This window comes from Oryzias latipes, chromosome 2 (assembly GCF_002234675.1).
Source record: "Oryzias latipes chromosome 2, ASM223467v1".
Classification (NCBI taxonomy): domain Eukaryota; kingdom Metazoa; phylum Chordata; class Actinopteri; order Beloniformes; family Adrianichthyidae; genus Oryzias; species Oryzias latipes.
In genome coordinates, this window is record NC_019860.2 from 22,728,477 (window position 1) to 22,748,672 (window position 20,196).

The window sequence follows — 20,196 nt, forward strand, 5'->3', positions numbered from 1 at the left end:
AGCGATTTTGTTTTAACCAGAGTTTGGAGGCGCATCGAGTTCTGCAGGAGTGGAGGAACCTCCTCGAAAGCTGCAGGAGTTTGGTGGTGAGGGGGGGCGGGGGGGATTGCTCCTCTGCAGCATTCTCCTAAATCTTACAGACGGTGTGGCAGCCACGTGTCTGCACAAACTGGAAACTGTTTCCCTCAGTAGAACTGCAGCAAGCTGAGCAAGAGGACCGGAAAAAGACATTCCCTTCAGAATAAAAGCTTCTGCAGAAGCAGTACTGGTAGCACCTCGTTGAAGACGTTATTTGGTTTGCTTGTCTTTAAAAAATTGTAAAAGAAAGTAAATATTTCTTAATGAGTATGTTTTTATCCTTCGTGTTTATTTAAGTTGCCAAAAGTTTTAACCAAACGTTGCAACAAAAAAGCACACCAGATTAGTAAAAGAGAGCACAAAAAGAACCAACCCTTACATTATTTGCTTTTAATCACAAAAAACATCCAAATAGCCACCCTCCCACTACATCCCAAATTTAAAAATAACAGTTAAAACCATAAATATTTTTACAAAAAACAAAGATCAAATGTAAATTTAATAAAAATAACAATCCATTACAAAGGAAAAGTTCTATTTTAGTCTTTCACACCTAATATTTATGAATGCTTGAAAAAAATCAACAAATCATTCAATGTTGACACTTTTTCTTAAAGATTTGTAAAGTGAGTTCATACCCGAACTGTTTTTTCTCTTTAACAACTGTTTTATTTTGACGGGGACCAGCGGATTGCAGATCCTGTGCAGGTCTTCAGACTTTCTTGCTTTTTGCGTGTCGATAGTCACTGCACATCCTCGTGCGTCCTCAGCGGTGTCTAATGCAGCTGAAGAAGAAGAAGAAGAAAAAGAAGAAGAAAATGCTTTAAAGCTCCTTCTCTGGCGCACGCGGGACCAAGAGTTCGTCCCGGTTCCCGAGTGGACCCGGCACCGGAGCCACATTCCAGCAGCTTCCTTTTGATCTCCAAGGTGAAGAGGAAGAGGAGGAGGAGGAGGAGAGAGGAGACAGACGGATTGGATGGAGTTTATGGATTATTGAAAAAGTGAAGGGCGGATCAGTATTTCATGAGGACTTTCTTCTGCAACACAAGTGAGATTTCCGCGCGTCCACCTGCAGGTCCGGCGCCGCGTGCGCGCACCGACCAGATGAGCGCAGAGGCTGCTGGAGGAGGAACGACCGCGCATCCGGCGCGGGTGTTCGGCGTGTGAGTGTGCGTTTGGAAAGGAGCCCCCCTACTGCGGTACTTTCCCGCCTCGCGGGCAGAGTGATGGCACCGACCTGCTGACGGACACCGGGCAGTGATCCGCACCTTCCCCCCCGCCCCCCCCTCCCCCCTGTACGCACAGACGCGTCGAGCCCAGCGAGCCCCACTAATATGCAATGGTTTTTTGTGCAGAAGCCGAGCGCCGCCGCGTACCGCCGACTCCACGCTAGCGCCGCCGCATGCCTGTCCGCCGCCGCCGCTGCCGCTCCTCTTCCTGCGCGGCGCGGCAGACAACGCCATTTGAAGAGGAGCGCCCGAGGGCTTTTGACGCCGCGGCGGCCGGGCGGCGACAGCAGCAGCGCGGCTGAGGACACCGAGGAACGGAGCGCCGCTGCGGCCGCCGTTGTCCTGCCGCGCGGGGGGGACGTCGACGCGGAATACGCGCGGCGGCTGCTGCTGGAGCTTTTGGAAAAAGCGGGCGAGAATCCGGGCGTGGAGCCGGGCTTCCAGCTGCTGCTGCTGCTGTCTATGGTGCAGATCGGGGCGGGTGAGCGGTGCCAAAGTACTGAGTCCAACAGCTGGCCGGCTCTGCTGGCATGCAAGCAGGGGGGTGGACCAGCCCCCGTGCGATGGGTGAATTTTAGGCTGCTGCATCCGGAGAGCCTCTCTTCCTCCACCCCCTCTTCTTCTTCCTCCTCCTCCTCCCCAGTCTCGGCCAAATCCATGCGGTTTATTTGGAGCAACATCTTCAGCAAAGGATCGCATATGCTGCAGTGTCTTTGTGGCAGGAGCCTCAAGAAAAACAAGAACCCAACTGGTGAGTGGGAGCGCTCCTCTTCATTCTACAGATTGTTCTGTTTTGTTTAGTCTTTTTTTTTTTTTAAAGGACTTCTTCGAGTGTTGTAGGTGCGCGCTTCTGAAGGAAGTTGTGTTAGTGTGTGTGCGCGCGCGCACGTGCATTCCCACTCTAGACTGCACTGTTGGACTGGTTGCTGCAATCGCAGTTGTGCAGCAAGTGAGAGGGAGGGGAGGGGAGCAAGAAGTGTGTGTGTGTGTGTGGTGGTGGTGGTGGGGCAGTAACTTATTAGCACAGATATAGAATAAAGTGTGCGCGCGCGTTATGCTGCAGGAGTCTAATGCAGCATGCAGACCCCTTCAGGCTCCAACAGCCTGCATGATTAAGCAGCACATGGCCTCTTTTTAGACTCTGGACCATGAAAGTGATTTTTTTAACCACTTCAGCCTTAAATCTCATGAACATCTCATCTCCTGAAGCCCCAACAGGATGTTTTGCTGCATTCTCTCCATTATTTGATGCTCAGATGTTGATGAAACAGCAGATATTACAGGGTTTTGGTGATTAATTTTCGGAAAAACAACATATTGGACCAAACTGTGTTGTTTGGCTTGTTTTCCATCTGAGGAAAGATTGACACTGAAGAATCCCTGATTTCATCGGTATATTGATGTTTAACAAAAGCTGATTGTCGTTTTAAGAAAGTGTTTGGAGGACAACGCGTCTGAACAAGATCGTTTTATTGACCAGAGGGAAATCTTCTTGCTCTTGACAAGGTATTTTCCTGAATTAGTGACGTTAAAGTCCGTTAGAAACCAAACAAAGTCAACGGTTCTGTTTTAGTCCCACGTTTTTGGGAGGAGTTCCTCAGGGCTCTGTTTTTGGTCCGCTTTCATACAGCGATCCTGCAGACTGCTTTAAAGTTCCTCTTTGTTGCGTTTTAGGGTCTTTTTTTTTTAAACAGTTCCATGTTTTATTTGGAGTTCCTATGGGCTCAGTTTTAGGTTTGGAGCTCCTCAGGGGTCTGTTTTTTTGGTCCACATTTTGTATGGTGATTGTTCGAGCTGCTTTGGAGATCATTTTTTGGCTCTCTTTTGGAAACAAACTCTAGGATCTCCTAGGATTTAGTTTTAGTTCCACGTTTTCCAGAGTCCCTCAAGGCTCAGTTTTAACTTAGCTAAGCTTTTTCTATGGATTTCATTAGGGCTCCGTTTTTCGGTCCACATTTTACACGGTGATAATTCTGTCCATCATTTGATGTGCAGATGTACAGGTTTTAGTGTGATTTCTCGTCGGAAATCAACACAACTTGAACCAAATTGGATTGCCTGCTTTGTTTTGCATTTGAGGAAGGATTGACACTAAAGAATCCTCGACTTTATCCGCACTTTGATGGTAACAAAGCAGGTTGTTGTTAAAAAAAAGTGTTAGAGAGCAACATGTTTCTGAAGAAGATCATTTCATTGGTCCAACGGAATATTTTTGCTCTTGACAGAGTATTTTCCTTGGGTTGGTGTGATTATTGTTATTTAGAAACCAAACAAATTAATTTTATTGAATATGAAACAACTTGAAACTGATGGTTGCAAGGTCAGTCTGTCAAAATTTGTGCAGGTTCAAGAAATTTATAATTTTTTGTTTCTTAAAAAATAAAAAAAGAAACTATAAACCTCCAATCACAAAATGAGATTTCAGATGAAAGTTTCTGTGTCGGATGAGGTCATCCACCAATGCCTGCTCCTCGTCCTTGGGTGGCAAACAGTCATCTCTCTCTGACGTGACTCATTACAAAGCGTCGTCTGTCGGATTTGAAGCTGATGTGTGAAAAGCACAAGCTGGCAAAAATTTCAGCACCACGGATAGCTACAAGCACTCTCTCTGTACACCTCCAAATTCTGTCAGTGAAACCTGCTTTTCTGTTGTGAAGAAACCTTTCAATGTTCTTGTAAAACATAAAGGTAATCAGATTTTGTTTTTAAGGAGTTTTACTGTCATTAAAACTCGCAATTGCTAGTATTTGTTTAACTGAAACCCATTTGGACTAAAAAGAAATCTCTGACAACAAAGCAGATTTTAGTGCCAGATCCATTGTCTGGCTTCTAGATTAAAAATGTGAGAACCAAAAAATGCTTCTGCTAACTACATGACCTTTTCATTTTTTTCCTGGCAGAACATTCCAGCCTGCCGTTTGCAAAGTGTCACACAAACGGTTGTGTTGTTGTTGTTGTTTCCTCTGGGCTCCTCTGTACCAGCTTAGAGACATAGACCTGCTGGGTTGGAGCCGTGTGATCTACAAACTGAGGCTTCCACCACTGCAGTGACATGCAGTTAAATGGACAGATTTCAAGGCGCAGTTAGTATACTAGAACTCCTTTCATTTTCTTTTATCCTCACTAGCTGTTTTTTTGAGTAGCTGGAATTTAAGTACCTGTGTTGGTTTGACGCTCACATGCACAAAAACCAATCACTTCCTTCCCTAATCAGTGATGCAGCAATTCCATCCTTTTATTTTAGTGCAATATTCATTCATTTTTGTGCAGGGCAACCTCTTTCTGAAGAAATGAGGAGCCATAGAGTTTCCCTGACTCAGCATTTGTCAGTCTTCTTTGTGTAACTTGCATTTGAGAGAGGCAGGATTTAGTCACTTGTGCATAAATCCACTTTCCTTTTTTTTCTCATGATCATAAGATTTAGTCTGTTCAACTGCAAAGATGACAGCTTATTTTTAAAAAGATTGCAATTTTTTCCTCCTAATTATGCAACAAACCTTTTTTTCCGAAGTAACTTTTTCACATACGGAGTTCCTCTGGGGTCTGTTTTGATCCACTTCTTTCCCCCCAATGTTCCTGCAGACTGTTTTGGAGTCCGTCTTTGATCAATTTTAGATTTTTTCTGTAAACCAAGTCTCCTTGTTTTATAAAGAGTTCACCAAGTCTCAGTTTTAAGTAAACATATTATATGGAGTCCTCCAAGGCTCAGTCCATGGCCCCATGTACTCTACAGTTTTCTTTTTTTGTCAATGCTTTTTCTCAATGTTCAACTTTGTCCTTTATTTGTGCGTGGAGTTCCTCAGGGCTCAGGTTTGGTTCAACAGTAATTGAGGAATTCATTAAAGCTAATTTTTTTAAACACATTTTTTACAAAGAAAGTTGTTCAGGACTCATTCAACTCTACTGAATCCTTCCACATTTCAATGTGTCTCACTTCTATTAGGTGTTTTCCTCTGACATTTTAATTGAAAAACAATTAGAAATTTTGATTGCTAAATCTAAACAATGAAACAAATTAAATCAAAATAAGTCAAAAATTGTAATTAATGTGGATTCTTCAGTCCAGTCAAACCTCTGGAAACTACAGCTTTTGGTTTCATTTCCACCATCTTTAGGCTGTTATTAAAAAACAAAATGTATCTTTCCTTTAAGAATACTTTTTTTAATCAAAGATGATCTAAAGGAGGATCCAGGAAGTCCAATTATAATACTAGCTCCCCCCTTTTGCCCCTCCGAAATGGATTTTATTACTAAATAATTTATTGAGTTGACTGGGAGGAGATTTTAATCTCTGGAAACGTCTGAATAGAAAGTTGTCAATGGATCTGTTTCCTCTCCACGAACAACTCTTTCACCGTTAAGGAGAATAAAGCTCTGTGTTGCACATTGTCTTACGTCCCAGGTGATGCGCCCCAGATAGAGACATTCACTTTTTTTTTAGAGCACTGGAAAGCGTGCGCTCTCATGCACTCACTTCCCAGCCCACCTTCTTTGGAGAATTGCCATTAAGGCATCATCCTTTATATTTTATTCAAACAGCAGCGGGGTTCGTGCCGGCTTCCATCTGCTTCTGGAAATGTTCACGGACTCTCGTGTCAAACTCAAAGTTCCAGTGTAAACTGTGAGGATTTTCTGGTTTTTCACAGGTTTGTTGGAGCCTAAATGCATCAGAAATGTGGCTCTGTGTTTGGACTGTTTTAGCTGTGTTCAAACATGATAAGTTGGCGAAATGGCAGGAAGTCACAGTGATGCGTGTCCTCTGCAGTCACCCCTGGGCTGTGTGTGGTCGGGTGTTTGAGAACTCATTAGCTCAGGTCCTGAATTCACTAAGTCTGCAGAAAGTCCGTCGACTTTGCAGCTCTGATCTGCTTCTGTCAAACTCAATGGGAATGTCATCTTACGTAACGCAGCCCCAGAAAACTTTCCAAACGCGCTCACCGCTTCACCGATTTCATCGAGGTGGACTTTCCATTTCTAAAATCAAAGTTTTTTTTTGGTTTTGTTTCATGTAGTATTTTAGAAATTTGCATCAAGATTGAAAACAGTTTTGCAGAACAAATGAACGGGTTTAAACAAACTCAGTTTAATCAGGGTTAAATAAATTAAAGTAAATGATGGCGCATGTAAAAATCCAGTTGACCAGAGCGCTATACATTAAAATCATATAAAAAGACAAATCTTGCTATTCTTTAAAAAAAAATTTCACAAGAAAGGAACTGTGTGACATGTGGATGACGCGTTGTCATGGTAACCGTTGGTGATGAGGACTAACCAGCTGGGGAAAGTGGTAAACATCAGGTAAAGTGATCCAAAGCATCATTTCAGAGGGAAAGTTCTGAAACTTTCTAATGGACACGCTGCAGCACATCAGAACTGAGTATCCAACCAATTCATATTATATTTATTGTCACGGTGAAGGGGGCTCGAGAGCCGGTAGGACCCAGACGCAGAGACGGGAGCCAAACGGGTTCAGGACTAGAGGGTTTATTAACAAACAAAAAGCGCTGCCCAGCAGCATGACAAAATAAAACAAAACTTACTGTGGCGGGGCAAGAAACATGGACTAGGCAGAAGGGACGAAGACACATGAAGACGTTAAGAGACGTTAGAGACGCTAATGGACCAGCACAAGAGGAAGGGAGAGACGAGACTTAAATACAGGCAGGGCAGACAAGACATAGGTGAACAAGATCAGGACAGATAGGGACCAGGAAGTAAAACTCAGGAACATGACCAAACAGAACACCTTTCAAAATAAAACAGGAAACAGAACCAAACATGACAGAACAAGAAATAAATCAAAAACCAAGACTAAAGAAACCCAAACCATGACATTTATAAAATGAACAGTAATATAATACCTCTATCAATTGTAAATTAAACATAACTGCTAAATAAAACTATCAGTGTCAAAACTGCATGCAGCGTTGTATGGGCCACAGGTGATAACTGCCTTTGCCCTTTGCTGCACCCCCCACCTCAGTGACCCGGCCCTCACTGGCTAAGAGGTTGCTTTAGACCCATCACCCCCCCCACTCACACCTACCTCTACCACCCTGGTCAGAGCTGCATGTGACAACTTCATAAAAACACCACTTTTCTTTTCAAAATGCCGGCTTTTCTGTTGGTTTTATCTCCATAACAACCATTTTATTTTTTGGTCCCGTGGGGGTGACGGACAGGTTCATCAAATTTTTAGAAGAATTCGCAAAAGTAAATCTTTGGATTTCCTTGGTAACAGAGGTTTTTTGATAACCACGCCCACATTCCTAATATTTTTATAATGTATGTTATGTCGTTTAGTTGGGCTTGAGCCAAGGATTCACATAGTAAAATTTTCCCTATATTCCAGTAAAAATGTGCGGGCAACGGGGGAACGCCACTTTGGTGAGCTCGCCCCGCTGTCGCCGTTCAAAATCAACAGACTTTAAAACCAAAATATTTTCCAAATAAGCTTTCTAATGATGCTCGAGGAGTTCAGAGGCGACAGATCAAAATCCCTTGAAGGAGTTTAACTTTGTGGAAGTTACTGAAGGTGATTTAAAAAAAAAATACAAGATGGCTGCCTCTTCCTGTCATCAAGCGTCAACAAATCCTGCTGGCGTTGTATGAAATTCCATGAAGATCGCTCTAACAAGTTTTTCTTTCCCATATTGTGATAAAAAAAACAACAACAACACAATTCTCAATTTGCCCCAAGATGGTTGCCAAGCCATAGGTCCTGTGTCCATCCCATAATTTTACCCAAACTTCGTTTGGATATCCCCAACATGTGTGTTTTGGTTTCGTTAGTAGATTTTGAAACATTTTTTTTTCATCCCATTCATTTTTTTTGGATGATTTTTGCTGCCGTGATGTCATAATTATTTTTGGGGGGGACGGGTTGTTCTTGATATCAAAAATTCCTTTTTTCCGGGTACAAGCTTATCTCTCTGAGCCTTTGAGTTTGTGGCGGGGGTCAAATTTTTTGCAGAAATACAACGGAAGCATAAATATATTTAATAAAATTGATGCATTAAACGGGTAAATATTCCCACACTTTTGTGTGTGCTGCTCCTCCATTATCACTGCAATAATATGGAAACTACGCTTAAGTTGGCTTCCGATTCGCGAGGGCACTAAAGGAACATTCCACTGCAATTTTCACACTAAGAACACCTAGAACCAGGTCCTGTTCAAAAACCACAGGGCCTGAACTGTTCAAAGCTGGATTAAATTATGAATTAGATAGTAAATAATACATTCAACACATCTTCTGATTTGTGAAAATGTGAAATAGGACTCCCCCGTGAACCGCCACCTTAACGTGGTGGGGGAGTTTGAGAGCTCGGGTGATCCAAGGAGCTAAGCTGTCTGGGGCTTAAGCCCCTGGTAGGGTCTCCCATGGCAGACAGGTCCTGGGTGACGAGCCAGACAAAGAGCGGTTCAGAAACCCCTGATGAAAAGAAACAACAAGGACCCGATTACGTCGCCCGGATTGGCGTCACCGGGGCCCCACTCTGGACCCAGGCCCAGGGTCGGGGCTCGCAGGCGAGCGCCTGGTGGCCGGGGCTCCTCCCACGGGCCCCGGTCGGGCACAGCCCGAAGGAGCGACGTGGGACCACTCTCCCATGGGCCCACCACCCGTAGGAGACCTCAAAAGGGGCCTGTGATATGTGGTTTGGGTGGCAGTCGAGGGGGGGTGCCTCGGCGGCCCAAACCCTGATCATGGAACCTGGCTTTTGGGACATGGAATGTCACCTCTCTGGGCGGGAAGGATCCTGAGCTTGTGCGAGAGGTTGAGAGATACCGTCTAGATATAGTCGGGCTCACCTCCACACATAGCCTGGGCTCTGAAACTCAGTCCTTAGAGAGGGGTTGGTCTCTCTACCACTCTGGAGTTGCCCAAGGTGAGAGGCGGCGGGCTGGCGTGGGCTTACTCGTGAGCCCCCAGCTCAGCCGCCAAGCGTTGGAGTTCACCCCGGTGGACGAGAGGGTCATGTCCCTCCGCCTCCGGGTGGGGGACAGGTCTCTAACTGTGGTTTCGGCTTACGGGCCGAACAGCAGTTCGGAGTACCAGGCCTTCTTGGTGTCTCTCGAAGGGGTACTGGAAAGTGCCCCAACGGGGGACTCCATTGTCTTCCTGGGGGACTTCAATGCCCACGTGGGCAATGACAGTGGCACCTGGAGGGGTGTGATTGGTAGGAACGCCCCCCCTGATCTGAACCCGAGTGGTGTTTTGTTATTGGACTTCTGTGCTCGTCATAGTTTGTCCATAACGAACACCATGTTCGAGCACAAGGGTGTCCATCAATACACCTGGCATCAGGACGCCCTTGGCAGGAGGTCAATGATCGACTTTGTAGTTGTTTCAGGTGACCTTCGGCCCTGTGTCTTGGACACTCGGGTGAAGAGAGGGGCGGAGCTGTCCACCGATCACTACCTGGTGGTGAGTTGGATTCGCTGGCGGGGAAGGAGGCCGGAAAGACTTGGAAGACCCAAACGTACTGTGAGGGTATGCTGGGAACGTCTGGCTGAGCCCTCCGTCAGGGAAGTCTTTAACTCCCACATCCGGGAGAACTTCAAACAGGTACCGAGGGAAGTTGGGGACATTGAGTCCGAGTGGACCATGTTTTCCAAAATCAAATCAAATCAAATCAAATCAAACTTTATTTATAAAGCACTTTTCATATAAAAATATAACACAAAGTGCTTTACATTAAAACAACAAAATATAAAAACAAGCAAGCATTAATAAATAAATAAATAAATAATAGGGCCCCCCTCCCCGTACCTAGCCCCCCACGCCTTTCACACCTCCCACTCTCTAACTGATGGAAAATGACAATGAAAAATAGGCTGTAAAACATATGCTGAGCACAAAAACATGATGCGGGAAACGCTAATAATTGGAACCTCCCCCCCTGTGAACAGCCGCATAGACGGCCAAATGCAACATCACAGGCGGGGACCGCTCCACCACAGCTAAGCGGTGATGCAGGTCCCCACCCAGAGCCGCAGCGGCTGAACAGCAGCCGTCCAAGAGGGAGAGGTTCCAGCTGAGGAAGCACCGGAAATAAAAATGAATAAAAATTGAGAATCAAAAAGTAAACATATTGATAAAAACGATAAAACATTGAAATAAGGTAAATTAAAATAACACGTTAAAAATCAGGTTCAAGTTCATAAAACAAGATAAAATGGATAAAGAAATAAAATAAAAATAGAAAATACATATAGATAAATAACAATAAATAAATAAAAGTAGTAAAATAAATAAATAATAAATAAAAATTAGCTAAAAGCCAGGTTAAAAAGATGGGTCTTGAGCCTTTTCTTAAAAGTATCAATGCTCTCTGCGGCTCTCAGGCCCTCTGGCAGACTGTTCCATAAGCGGGGACCATAGTGCTGAAATGCAGCTTCTCCATAGGTTTTAGTTTTTACAGTTGGAATGGTTAACAGACCAGTGCCAGAGGATCTCAGGGTCCGCGAGGGTTCATATCTTACTAAAAGATCTGATAAATAAGAAGGCGCAAGACCGTTAAGACATTTAAAAACTGTTAAAAGTATCTTAAAATCAATCCTGAAGCATATGGGGAGCCAATGCAGGGATTTTAAAATTGGGGTGATGTGAGCCCGCCTCCTGGTCTTTGTAAGAACTCGTGCAGCAGAATTCTGGAGAAGCTGAAGGTTCCTAATATTTGTTTTTGGAAGACCAGCAAGCAGGGCGTTACAGTAATCAATTTTACTCATGATAAAAGCATGCATTAGCATCTCCATATTAGCAAGAGAGAGTAGTGGGCGGACTCTAGCCAGATTTTTGAGATGATAAAAACCAGTTTTAACCACCTGTTTTATATGGGGGATAAAAGTTAGCTTAGAGTCAAAAATAACACCCAGGTTTCTGACTGCTTGCGAATGACTTAAGGAAAGTTCCTGTAGCTTCAGAAACTGTTTCTCCCTCTTGGCTTCAGGACCAATAACTAAAATTTCAGTTTTTTCCTGGTTGAGCTGCAGAAAATTATTTGCCATCCATAATTTTACATCTAAAATACAGTTAAAAAGTGCTTCTATTGGTCTTGTGTCATCAGGAGACATAGCTATGTACAGCTGGGTATCATCAGCATAGCTATGAAAACTGATGTTGTGGCTCCTGATGACATTCCCCAGAGGAAGCATGTAAATGTTAAAAAGCAAGGGGCCCAGGATGGAACCTTGAGGCACACCACAATTAATTTCATGGACCCCAGAAAAATATGTGTCCATGCTTACCATAAAGCTTCTCTCCATGAGATACGACTCGAACCACTTGAGAACAGTCCCTGAAAGGCCAAGACTTTTAAGTCTGTTTACAAGGATCAGGTGATCAACAGTATCAAAAGCTGCACTTAGATCTAACAGAACTAGTACTGAGATCTGACCTGAATCCAAGGCACACCTGAGATCATTAACAATTTTTAACAAGGCCGTCTCTGTGCTGTGGTTCGTCCTAAAGCCAGACTGGTTTATCTCAAAAATGTTGTTTTGTAAGAGAAACTCGTTTAGCTGAATAAAAACAAGTTTTTCTAAAACCTTACTTAAAAATGGCAAGTTGGACACAGGTCTGTAGTTATTAAAAACTGAAGGGTCTAAATTAGTTTTCTTGAGTAATGGTTTCACCACTGCCGTTTTAAAGGCAGCAGGAAAAATACCCGTCTGTAGAGAGGAGTTAATGATATTTAAAATCTCACTCTCAAAAGACCCATAAAATGATTTAAAAAGTGATGTAGGGATGGGGTCTAAAGAACAAGTTGTTGGATTAACTTGGGAGAAAACTCGACCAAGTGTTGCAGCTTCAACCAGGTCAAAACTGTCCAGTGCTTCCTCAGGTAAAATCAAGCCATCATAACCAATAGAGAGGCTTTTCTGTTCTTTTATGATGTTCATTCTGACAGAATCAATCTTGCTCCCGAAGTGGTCTGCAAAGTCCTCACACAATGAGGCCGAGGCTGGCATTGTGTTTTTGTTCGCATTTGAGTTGATTAAAGATTCAATTGTGATGAAGAGGACTCTGGGATTATTTTTATTTACGGAAATGATGTTCGCAAAATATGAATTTCTGGTCTGTTTTACGGTTTGATTATATAGTTTTAGTTGGTTTTGGTATAATTGATAGTTTATTTCAAGTTTGTGTTTTCTCCAAAGTCTTTCGGCAGATCTGCAACGTCTCTTCAATTGTTTAATTTCCTCAGTTCTCCAAGGAGGCGTGGGTTTGATTCTTATCTTCTTAGATAAGAACCTCCATTGTCTCTGCTGCTGCTCGGAGCTGTGGTCGCAAGGTCTCTGGTGCCTGTCGCGGCGGTAACCCCAGAACCCGGTGGTGGACACCGGAAGTAAGGGATGCCGTCAAGCTGAAGAAGGAGTCCTACCAGGCCTGGCTGGCCTGCGGGACTCCAGAGGCAGCTGACAGGTACCGGCAGTCTAAGCGAGCTGCGGCCCGGACTGTTGCGGAGGCGAAAACTCGGTCCTGGGAGGAGTTCGGTGAGGCCATGGAGAAGGACTATTGGTTGGCCTCGAAGAAATTCTGGCAAACCATCCGACGACTCAGGAGGGGAAAGCAGTTCTCCACAGGCACCGTTTTCAGTGCAGGTGGGGAGCTGTTGACTTCGACTGGGGACATTGTCGGGCGGTGGAAGTAGTACTTCGAGGATCTCCTCAATCCCACTGACACGCCTTCTTTTGAAGAAGTGGAGAATGAGGACTTTGGGGTGGGGCTGTCTATTACCCGGGCTGAAGTCACTGAGGTAGTCAACGAGCTCCTCGGTGGCAAGGCCCCGGGGGTGGATGAAGTCTGCCCTGAGCACCTCAAGTCTCTGGATGCTGTGGGAGTGTCTTGGCTGACACGTCTCTGCAGCATCGCGTGGCGGTCGGGAACCGTACCACTGGACTGGCAGACAGGGGTGGTGGTTCCCCTTTTTAAGAAGGGGGACCGGAGGGTGTGTTCCAACCATAGGGGAATTACACTCCTCAGCCTCCCTGGGAAAGTCTATGCCAGGGTACTGGAGAGGAGAGTCCGTCCGATAGTCGAACCTTGGATTCAGGAACAACAGTGCGGTTTCCGTCCCGGTCGTGGAACAGTGGACCAGCTCTACACCCTATCTAGGGTGCTGGAGGGTTTGTGGGAGTTCGCTCATCCAGTCCATATGTGTTTTGTGGATTTGGAGAAGGCGTTCGACCGCGTCCCCCGTGGCATCCTGTGGGGGTGCTCTGGGAGTATGGGGTCCGGGGAGCCTTACTGAGGGCTGTCCGGTCTCTGTATGACCGGAGTAGGAGCTTGGTCCGCATAGCCGGCAGTAAGTTAGACCTGTTTCCGGTCCACGTTGGACTCCGGCAGGGCTGCCCTTTATCACCGGTTCTGTTCATAGTTTTTATGGACAGAATTTCTAGGCGCAGCCAGGGGCCGGAAGGGATCTGGTTTGGGGACCACAGGATTTCCTCTCTGCTTTTTGCAGATGATGTTGTCCTGTTGGCTTCATCGAACCGGGACCTCCAGCGTGCATTGGGGCGGTTTGCGGCCGAGTGTGAAGCGGCTGGGATGAGGGTGAGCACCGCTAAATCTGAGGCCATGGTCCTTGACCGGAGAAAGGTAGTTTGCCATCTCTCGGTGGGTGGAGTGTCCTTGCCCCAGGTGGAGGAGTTTAAATACCTTGGGGTCTTGTTCACGAGTGAGGGAAGATCGGAGCGTGAGATTGACAGGCGGATCAGAGCGGCGTCCGTAGTTATGCGGTCGCTCTATCGGTCCGTCGTGGTGAAGAGAGAGCTGAGCCGAAAAGCAAAGCTCTCAATTTACCGGTCGATCTACGTTCCAGTACTCACCTATGGTCATGAGCTATGGGTCATGACCGAAAGAACGAGGTCCCGAATACAAGCGGCTGAAATGAGCTTCCTCCGCAGGGTGGCTGGGCGCTCCCTTAGAGATAGGGTGAGAAGCTCGGTCACCCGCGGAGAGCTCGGAGTAGAACCGCTTCTCCTCCACATCGAAAGGAGCCAGTTGAGGTGCATCTAGTCCGGATGCCTCCTGGACGCCTCCCTGGAGAGGTGTTCCGGGCATGTCCCACTGGGCGGAGGCCCCGGGGAAGACCCAGGACACGCTGGAGAGACTACGTCTCTCGGCTGGCCAGGGAACGTCTCGGGGTCCCCCCAGAGGAGCTGGAGGAAGTGGCTGGGGTGAGGGAAGTCTGGGCATCTCTGCTCAGTCTGCTGCCCCCGCGACCCGGTCCCGGATAAGCGGAGGAAGATGGATGGATGGATGGATGGTGAAATAAGATGATTTTTATTGCATTTTACACACTGAGTCCACCTTAGACCAGGTCCTGTTAAAAAACCTGGATTATATTATAATTAAGATAGTAAAGAATACATTAATTACAGTTGTCTGATTCGTGAAACTGTTACCCGATTTGTGAAAATGGGAAATAGGATTATTTGATCGCATTTGTCGCACTAAGATCACCTAGAACCGGGTCCCGTTCAAAAAACACTGGACCTGGACGGCTCAAACCTGGATTAAAATTATGATTTAGATAGTCAGAAACTGTGTTCAATGTATTCTTTAGTATATAATGCATATTTTAATCTAGGTTTGAGCAGTCCAGGTCGTGTGGCTTTTTGAACAGGACCTGGTCTAAGGTGAACTCAGCGCATAAAATTCGATAAAAATCATCCTATGTCACATTTTCACAAATCAAAAACTGTGTTTACTGTACTCCTTACCATCTAAATTATACTTTAATCCAGATTTGAACAGTCCAGGCCCTGTAGTTTTTGAACAGGACCTGGTTCAAGGTGGTCTTACTGTGAAAAATGCAGTGGCATGTTCCTTTAGTGCCCTCATGAATCGGAAGCCCACCACAGCGTAGTAAGTCATAAACGACATAAACCTGTGTTATTCTGTATTTAGATAAAACTTTATTGGTACGAGTTTGTAGAACAGGTGTGACATATCTTTAAACATAGATTTGAATCGGTAGGGCTGCTTTTGAATAGAAACACACTCAGGCTAAAGTTGATTTTCTTCTGCATTTGACTCTAAAAAGTACTCAGAGGAATGAAGTATTAGAGAAGGGGGGGGGGGGGGGGGCATTGGCTGACAGCAAAAGCGCCACATATCTGCTATAAGAGGGTTGGGGGGTGCTGAGTGTCATTTTTCCAAGAGCTCGGGACATGAAAGACTCCACACAGAAGTGTTTTCACAGATAAGAAGCAGCCTGATGGGAACTCTTGAAACTCTTGAAAAAGAGCTGAATGGCAGACGGCGTGTTTCCGCTCGCAATGTTGGAGAAACTTTTTATAAACTTTATCAGAAATGCAAAAAAAAAACAAAGATCAAACCCTTTTCTGCACATCTTTGTTTTTCCTCTCACATTCAAATAAATATCGGTCGTCCGCGTTGACCCTTTGCCCAATGAAGGCCCCGCCCACAACTATCTCCAGATCTGAGACTCTGAGGGGGGAGTCTGGCTCTGCTTAGGCTGGTGGGGGTCTGGAGGATTTCAGCAGACTGGTTTCCAGTCTGAGGGTCATGGACTTTGAGGTGATTCTGAGGGTAGCAGAGAGGAGAATCAGAGCCGCTCTGGGTAAAAGTGAAGCAGGTAAGAAGGAACGACAGAAAAGCTTCAGTTTGGATGCAACAGAAAAACTTCCCAACGCTTTTTTTCCTGACAAAAACTTTAATCAGACATTCAGAGTTTGCTGCAGTTTCGTTCTGATGCAGTTTTTTTTTTTGTTTTTTAGAACTGGAGCACAACTAAACACACTTTCTCTTAAATTATTTTTGCAAAAAATTCAGTATGAAGATTTTTATGCAACTATTTCATCCCATTTTGTTTGCTTTTCTGACTTTTGCTGAATTTTACCAAGTAAAAGAATCTCGCTGGACATTTCCAAACATAGTTGGATAAAAATATTTATGTAAATCTCATCCAAATTAGGGTTAACTATTAAACATTTTTAAGTACATCATTTACCCTTTTCAGTGTTTGTTAATGTGTCTTTTTATGTTAAAAGTTAGAAAATTAAAATTGAATATTAGAAGATAAAATGAAGATGACTTTTCAATGTATTTTTTTGCAATAAAAGTAAATAAATTAGCATTTTACAGGGTGAAAATAAGAAAAAAATAACTTTGTAGTGTACTTAAGTGCATTATCTAAAAGAAAAAGTAAAAGCATATACATATAGAGAGGATAAAACAGAGAAATTTGATAACTTCTTAGGGTGATTTAGTGAATCTTTTAAGAATTTTAGTAAATAAAATCACATAGAAGATAAAAATAAAAAAAATGTGATTACCTATCAATGCATTTTAGTGTGTTTTCTAATGATGAAAGTGAACAAAATCAAATATTAGTACATGAATTGGAGGCATATGTACTTTTCAGGATATTTCATGCATTTATTAAAATTAAAAAAATTAAAAAAACACATTAGAAGGTTAAATGGAGAAATTATGTTAATTTTCATTATATTTTGCAGCATTTTCTAACAGTAAAAGTAAATGCATTAACGTATAGAGAATAAAATTGAGAAATTGTACGACTTTTTTGTGTATTTTAGTGCATTTCTTCAGAATGGGTAAATAAAATCTCCTACTAGAAGATGAAACAAAGAAATTTTATGCTTTTTCAGTGACTTTTCTTTTTCTTTAAATCTTTTGATGTAATTTTAAGACAAATGTTTTCATTCAGACTTTCTTGGATGCTGTAAAAAGTGCAGAATCGGCGTCTCCGTAAAGGTTTATGTGCTTAAAGGAGATCTGTAGGATTGGTTTGTGCGTTTGCTGGTCTGGGTTGGAGGTGAATTTATTTGACTTTGTATTTTTTTTATCTGTTTTATTCATCTTTATAGTAAAAGTAAAGACCTTCTCTGGAAGAAATGCTTTGAGAACCTGATGGAGGATTTGAATCTGATGCAAAGACATTTGCAATTTTAGACAATGTTTGATGTAAATTTATAGCATATTTAGGTAAAAATTCAACATTTTTAGATCATAAATTGATTTTTTAAAATAGTTTTGCATAGAAAATGTATAGACGTCTGCCGTTTTTGAGTCAGATTTTTGAATCTTTAATGTGCTTTATCAAGTAAACAAATTGGGGTTTTAAAAATCTGTTTTCCAAACATTTAAGAGAAGAAAATGTTGACAAATATGTGTTTTGTATTAAGGGCTAAAGTTTTCTGATGGTCAGACCTTCTGTTCTGAAGTATCGCTGAGAGCACAAATAACTCAGTGAGTCAGCCTCTTGTGGCTTTCATGCTCTCCAGCGTCTGTCGGCAGGGCTTTGTTGCACAGCTGTCAGTGGATTTCTGTGACTCGACTATTTTTACACGTTTTGAGATGTGAGAATCTGTGGCTTTAGTTTTGTTTATTTGTGGTGTTTTGGCTCGCTTTGGTTTGGTCTCCATCACTTCATCCAATGGTTTCTTGTGTCTCCTGTCGTCTTTAAGTCCACTCACACATTTTATTCCTCGTGTTTGATGCTTCTTCAGGTTTTGTCTCGTCTTGGCTCGACATAAAGGGTCATTTGGTCTCATTTTGTTTAAAAATCAAGCAGACTTAAGTCACAAACCATAAGAGTTTAAAAGAAATATGCACAATTAACCCTTTTTAACCACCTATTTAACTTAAAACGGACGTAATTTATGTTTTCTGAGCAGTCAATACCATTTTATCTAAACATTTCTATACAGTGAAAACACTAGTTCAAAAAGTAATTAAATAAACTACTCTTAATGCAAAGTTACTTGCTACTTTTAGCATTTTCTGTTGCATTTTACTTGCAGCTAACGTGTGTTTCTGTCATTTCTGTCTTTAAATGTTATATTCTTAGTTTAAATTGGAACAATTTTAAAATGTAAAACTAAACAACAATGAAAATATAGAACATTACACTAGATTAGAAACACTTGATGAGATGGAACAAAGATGGTTTATCAATGAGAAGAGCGTTCACTCCTCCCTAGAATTTTACACCAACAACCAAAGCATTTTAGATCAATATTTTTTGTACTTAAGTTACTAAATTATAAGTACAAGTACTAAAATAATTATAAATAAATAAATAAAAACTCATTGCCAGCAAGTGAGCATGTTTAGCAACTAAGAGATTTTAAGTTTTTAGGAATTTGCCCACCATGAAGTACCACAAAAAACAAAATGCTGCTTTTATGGCTGTAAAAAGTAAACTGCATCCACTGCTGACTGGTATAAATATCCTTTACAGTCATACAGTCTCACCAGATAAGGCCAAAGCAGCTGCTGACCACTTGATTTGATTCATTTAAATTATTTCATTAAAAAAGTAAAAAGAAAAAAAAACACATTAATGAAGATATTAGAAGATCACCCCATCTTCTTGACAGTGTAATTACTCATAATCATAAACAAACTTTTTTTTGCAGTAATGTATACATAACATACACATTAAATTCATTATATACTTTAAAAAAAGTCAAGCGGAGTTTGACACGACCAACTAAAAACGGCTTTTCACCTATGAGTACATAGGATTGTGTAATTGACAGGCCTCCAATGATGTTTCCTCCTTTTTCTCAAGTAAATGAACCGGTAAAGCAAAGAAACTATTTCCGTCCCATAATGGGGGATTGGCCTTTGATGTGTTTGTTGCCACAGTTTGGACGCCGTCCCACGATGAGAGCTTTAACAGCTGGATGGGATTCTTCAGTGTGCTGCGTTGCTGAACTCGCCATGTTGTCATTGTTGGTGGTGGGGGGGATTAAGGCGCACAGGCAGACTTACTCGCCTGCAAACTGATTAGCTTTCTTGGTGTGAAATTCCACCTCAAATATAAAAAAAACTCGCTTTGTCATGGAAGCTTACCGGGGCTCAGAACCTTAGGGGGAAATGTCAGGATTTTCTGATAAAAGCATGAAAATAAAAAATAAAATCAGTTTTGGAGCATCTCAGGATAAACGTGGGGAGTGCCAGTGTTTTTTTTTTTTGTTTTTTTTTACCAAAAAAAAGCTACAGGTTAGTTTGACACCTGTAAGTTAAAGGAAGGAGAGGATGGAGCATTTTGGTATCAACTACTCCATTCATGCATCTGTTATTAATTAATAACTGAGAAAATATGTGCATGTGTCATTTCTAGATTTTTTTTTGTTATTAAGTGAGTGTGTTGTGCCAAAACACCCCCCTCCAATGATTTCCTCCATCGGTCACATGACCAGAGGAGCTGCAAGTTGTGCGTGTTACCCAATAGCAACAACACAACTCGGTCGGCATGAAGAGGTGATTTTTGTGTTTTGAACTCTGCACAATAAAGTTTTTATTTCTGATAGCCTTTGTTTGTGTTTAGGATAGTCAATAAAAAAATCACCAATAAAAAATGACCAGTAATTGGTATTGAATATCTTATGCAAAATCGTCTTCAAAGTGGTTTCACTCGTCAGTTATGCTCCAATCAGCGGAAAATCTTCAGCTGATTGTCATGTGAGCTGACCAATCAAAGACCTGCTTCTCAATTCGGTTTAATGGCAGAGTTGGCGTTGTTGAAAGTTAAATCTATGGACGGAAATCTACTTTAAGTAGTTTTGGATCGTAAAGAAATACACAAGAAGGAGATCCAGTGGGGGACGAGCCATTTCTGTCAGAAAACGTCGAAAATGCATGCAGCTGCTCAAACTCACGAGTTTTTTCAGCTAAAAATGTTAAACTTTAGGAACAAATGGAGATAAATACAGCTAGACGGTTCACTTAACTGCAGCTCCTCTGGGAAATTTGACTTTACCAAAGCTCCACACAGTAAAAATCTGTACGTGAGTATGATTCAAGTTAGAAATGAAGGCAGAACATTTTTACTAGATAGCAACCCTGATGATTTAATCAGCGTGTTCTCATTGGAGCTGTCAG

The 20,196-nt window shown here is 42.8% G+C and overlaps 1 protein-coding gene across 2 annotated transcripts in view; it reads left to right on the forward strand.

The window, feature by feature from the left end:
* Nucleotides 1–791: 791 nt before the first annotated feature.
* Nucleotides 792–20,196, forward strand: part of LOC101166036 (fibroblast growth factor 14-like) — a 64,870-nt gene continuing 45,465 nt past the window's right edge. The window contains exon 1 of one of the 2 annotated variants that reach the window (XM_023966232.1): nt 792–2,058. In XM_023966232.1, coding sequence (XP_023822000.1) covers nt 1,413–2,058 — 646 coding nt within the window. In that variant the 5' untranslated portion in view covers nt 792–1,412. Of the gene's footprint in view, nt 2,059–15,477; nt 15,917–20,196 lie in introns of those variants that run through there. The other variant, XM_023966241.1, reaches the window with a different exon arrangement.